Source organism: Pocillopora verrucosa, chromosome 5 (assembly GCF_036669915.1).
Source record: "Pocillopora verrucosa isolate sample1 chromosome 5, ASM3666991v2, whole genome shotgun sequence".
Taxonomy (NCBI): domain Eukaryota; kingdom Metazoa; phylum Cnidaria; class Anthozoa; order Scleractinia; family Pocilloporidae; genus Pocillopora; species Pocillopora verrucosa.
In genome coordinates this window covers 15,870,551-15,875,440 of record NC_089316.1, presented here as the reverse complement: position 1 = coordinate 15,875,440, position 4,890 = coordinate 15,870,551, and the positions used below count along the sequence as shown (strand labels likewise).

The window sequence follows — 4,890 nt, the reverse complement described above, 5'->3', positions numbered from 1 at the left end:
CTGTTTTATACCTCGCTTCCAAATCTACTGTAGACTTACAAAGTAAGATTAACGATGACTTAAAACGTATATGTAGGTGGCTTCGGGCAAACCAACTGACTCTGAATGTTCAAAAATCCAAATTTTTGCTTATCGGTAGTAGTTCCCGCTTGAACAAAGTTGAGTCCATACTTATTTCGGCTGATGATACCCCTCTCGATAACGTAGATTCTTTTACTTACCTAGGCATTGTGATTAATAACCACTTCTCCTGGACTGACCACATTGATTATATTCGTAGTAAGGTCAGTAGAAAGTTAGGTCTTTTAAGGCGTATTAAATCTTGCCTCCCCCTCAACGCTAGAATTATGTTTTTCAATAGTTTCATTTTACCTATTTTTGACTATGGGGATATCATCTGGGGAGATCGCGGAAATGCGTCCTTAATGTCTGAGCTGCAAGTGTTGCAGAATAAGGCCGCTCGCCTCATTTTAGACTTACCTGTTTATTTTTCCGCAACTGAGGCCCTAAAGAGACTTGGCTGGAAACCATTACTGCGTCGTAGAAAAGAACACCATGCCATCTTTATGTACAAATTAATTAACAACCATTCATGTAATACTATTCCTGTCACATTTAATCGGGACTTTCATGGTTACAATACAAGATCGAGAAATGACGTTCGAAAATCCAGTGCCACAAGAAGATGGGGTCATTGGTCGTCAGTTAACTTTAGCGCAGATGTATGGAATGGTTTAGACATCTCACTAAGAAATGCAAACTCACTGCCTGCCTTCAAACGTGGCCTGTCTAAACTTAATTTTGAATTTTAATTTACCTTACTAGTATTACTCTTAGTTAATACTTTGTGATTAGTATTTTTAATTAGTTCTTAGATTTAGTTTTAGTTATTTGTTTTTTTATTTGTAATTTATCTTTGTATTAGTATTTAATTTAAGAGGACCCTCCTGTAAACCACTTTTGTGACGCTGGCATCCTCATTAAAGATTATAGTATAGTATATATACCTTCATCTGGTACCAAACAAGTTTCGTTGAGAGAAAACTCGGCCCTTTTCTTTCCATGATCCTAGTCTCAATATTTTTAGATTCAGCACGAGCAAAGAAGTATGTGGTGGCTGTTCCGCCATTTAAGATTCGTCCTTTTCGCTTCTACCATGGAGTTTGTCACAGCTAATGATCAATGTAAGACCGAAGTAAACATTCAAGGAATGGCTCTCAGGCGTTCTGTCTTCAAAAGATGGTCACTGGCGGCTCCTCACCTCTGCGATATCAAATGTGAACAAGAGATCACGTGCCAAAGCTATAACTACAACAGAAAATACAAAATATGTGAACTAAATAACCGCACCAAGGAGGCAAGACCACAGAATTTTCTTTCAGCCCCTTCATGGTTTTATATCCGACGATTGAACGACAGAGGTGAGAATTAAAAAATCTGTTTAACTATCTGATCTATTTCTTCCCCTTTAACTCAAAAGTGGCTTAAAAACCCCGCGGCATAACTCGATAATAATTGCTTTTCGGGTGAAAACAGCGAAGATTGCCTAAAAAAATGGGCGCTTATCCGTTTTGGCGATATTTTTTTGCCTTTCCTCATCGAATGCGCTTACGACCAAGCTTGTGTAGCCTTTCACCTAAGGAGTCTTTTCCTCTTCACAGTCTAGTTTTATACGCAGCAGATTGCAACATCTCCACCTGCAACTGAAATTAGGAGATGTTTACGCGATTAAAATTAAAAAACAAGGAGGTTTTGCCGCGAAAAATATTTTGGGAGCCGTGATGCAATGATGAAATGTTTTAATTGGCTGTTCTCACTTTTGGGGAATCAGAGCTAAGATAGAAAAAACGTTTTAATAAATGATATGCACTCGTTTTGACATTTTACCCAACTTTTTCCTGGCAACTTTAGTTCAAGTACCAAGGCTTAGCTTCTCATGAAGAAAAAATCTGTAAAATTGGCCCTTTAAAGTTTACCGTATTCTTAGCTTTTTTCCATTCTTAATCAACCCTGTGCCTCCTTTCTTGATTTTAAATATCTCAATATCTTTATTGCAGCACCCTTAGGTTCTATCCCTGAATTACCAGCATTGTCCTGTCACGAAATAAAGGCAAGTGAAGGTAAAGACACCATCAGCGGCAAGTATTGGCTGGATCCAATTGGCACAGGGAAGGCAACATTGGATTACTGTAACATGATTAACGAGGGTAGGTCTTAACCATTTTTTACGAGTTACTTTTAAGAAGACATTCGAAGATTTTCCAAGGATACAATACTTATTTTAATATGGTGTTGTAGAAAATACTTTCATATGTATATAAAAGATAATGAAACCTCGACTGTGCTCTGTTCTGTTGTAAAGAACGTACAAGCAGTTAGAGCACGTAAAAAATGTAGGGAAACACAAGATAGAGATGAGTGCTGTCCCTCTTCCTGGCTGTTGGTTGATGAGCGATGTTTTAATCTTATTTGAAAACAATTTAATTGACATTAAATAGTGTTCTTATAACATTTTCAAAGGTGGATATAGATATCACCACAGATGTCGATTGGGATTTTAAAAATAGATAGTCAGAGTATGATCTGACACTCAGAGCATTGCACTACACACAATTTGCAATCTGCAAACTGCAGAGAGATCGCGATGAGCAAATGTATAAAGAAATGAGCAAAAAAAAAACTTCTATTAAATATTCGAACCCTGATACGTGCACGTTTTAAGTATCGCGACAGACGTGATGAATAGGTGACATTTTCATTTTTTTGCTTCTTGGCTTTTGTCAGTTTTTAGGTGCTGAGTGCACAAAAAGGGGAAATGATTTACTAGGAACAAGCAAAACCCAATGGAAATTTTCTTAATTGTGTTGTGGTGTTACAAATTAGCTTAAGTAAATATTAACTGCTGATACATATATATAGTAAGACATCCACGTATTCCATTTCGACTGTTGCAGGATACATTAAGAACTCAAACATACTGTCGAAAAATGAAAGTTACCTCGCATTTCTTCGTGAGTTCCTGGTTCCTGCTGTTGGAAATAATTTCCATTGGTTGCTCTGCTACCGCGCCTCTTCGCATGGCTGGAATGGTAGGGACTTTCATACTCGTTGCGATGGAAAGAGAAATACTGTAACAGTTATAAAGAAAGACCAGTATGTTTTTGGAGGGTACTCTGATGTTCCATGGGGTGAGTAATTTTCGCCATTTGCAACCTAGCAATCACGATTTCATCCCAGACCAGTCAACCTATCGATTTCTCATCCGACAAACAAACAAACCGCATGCGAGTATAGTATGCGAGCAATTATTTAAAAACGTGCGCTCCCATTTTTGGAAAAGCAAAGGGTTCGAATGTTAACATGAAAACGACGAGGATACTGTTCGGTTCGCGGGCCTAGAATTTTAATGCATTTTGTGTTTAGGCACGCGTTTTCAATAAATCAATACCTCCAAATTCATGTCAGAACTTTAACTGCAGCCTCACGATTCAATTTGTTTGACATGAACCCTCATATTTCTGCCATGGTTTTCGTCTAATGATTTTAATCAGGGTTACTGACATCAAAGGGACTGCTGCAAATTTGCAAATATGGGATAAAAACAGGTATCATAATCCTAAACCCGAAATATTGAGCAAAGAGATCATTTCTTTTTTATCATAATTATCTTTTATCCGGGAAAAAGGAGCCGTTCATGGCTGACGGATTCATGTTTTCTTAGCCGATTGTCCTCCAGGAGCGAGAACAAAGGACCCGTCAGGTCGCTGTTGTGTACTTCCTTTCGAGTATGAAGGCCGTACGTATCACAAGTGTGCTGGGAAAGTACCGGGAAATTTTGAGAGACCGTGGTGTTCATTCGATGCTGTCTACAATGGTGACTGGGCGTCTTGTGGTAAGAGAGAAAGTTCTTCTCCATGATGTATACATATCAGTATTTTTCTCTCTCACATGTTTCAGTTTCATTACCTTCACGACAAAAAAAATGCAAAGCATAAGTATTTTTATGGTTTCTTTCAACTTAGACTGTATGTTATCAGCACTATTGAACAGATTTAGGTGAGAAGAAAAGCAAGATACAAAAATATAACCAATAATAAGGTTGCAATTTTTGCTTATTGTCTTGACTGTAGATGAAAATCCCTATAATGGATATCGCAAGACAGATAGGGCTTTTATTTATTCGCTCCACAACAAAGAAGGACTGGCGCCGTTTAAGAGTATGGTGAAGCATGATTCCCAAGCCATTTTTATGGATATAAGCCATGGTCCAACGTTTGGTGGAGGCTTCGATATTCATATTGCCAACAACGCAGGTCATAATGTTCATTCGTACACCAACTTTGGTCACTCTTTCTTGGCTCCAAGTGATGTAGAGGAAAAAGATACAGTGTTAGCTGGAACTTACTATTTTACTCCCGATGAGGTAGAAGTGTTCTATCTCCCTTAGAGCTGGAATTACAATAGCAAGTCTATTTCTGTTTCTAGGCCTAAGGGAAAAGCCTGCCCCAACAGCCTGGGAAAAGCGATTAAACTTTCCTTTATAATACTATGCGCGTGAAAACCTTCTAAATTGCCTCATTTTATTGCAATTCATAGTGTAGTTATTTTAACTTTTAATTTTAGTCCTCACTCAGTGGACAGGGAGAAATATGTAATTACAGTGCAAACAAAGTTTACTAAAGGACTAGTAGTTATGAACACACAATTTTTCATTGATTTTGTACATTTACAATAAAATTTTTTCCAATTGTGGTACTTTTACCCATGTCACAACCTGGGAAAGGTGGAAGAGAGCCCTTATTATTATAATTACGTTCTGTGCTCAAAATATGGTCACTAACAGCATCTGCTATCTGTCACGTATTTTATCTTACGCAAAATTTCTGGTGT

At 37.8% G+C, this 4,890-nt stretch overlaps 1 protein-coding gene across 1 annotated transcript; it reads left to right on the top strand.

The window, feature by feature from the left end:
• Window positions 1–1,156: 1,156 nt before the first annotated feature.
• On the top strand, window positions 1,157–4,447 carry LOC131785393 (uncharacterized). The gene is made up of 4 exons (XM_066166427.1): window positions 1,157–1,421; window positions 2,058–2,207; window positions 2,955–3,188; window positions 4,131–4,447. Exons 1-4 carry the CDS (start codon window positions 1,157–1,159, stop codon window positions 4,445–4,447), a joined length of 966 nt encoding a protein of 321 aa, XP_066022524.1.
• The last annotated feature ends 443 nt before the right edge of the window (window positions 4,448–4,890 follow it).

Bases quoted from the DNA above. Each gene is read 5' to 3' on its own strand.
- LOC131785393 (XM_066166427.1), top strand. From the start codon at position 1,157: ATGGAGTTTGTCACAGCTAATGATCAATGTAAGACCGAAGTAAACATT. The intron at 1,422-2,057 runs GTGAGAATTAAA...TCTTTATTGCAG, and splicing joins CCGACGATTGAACGACAGAG to CACCCTTAGGTTCTATCCCT. The intron at 2,208-2,954 runs GTAGGTCTTAAC...CGACTGTTGCAG, and splicing joins CTGTAACATGATTAACGAGG to GATACATTAAGAACTCAAAC.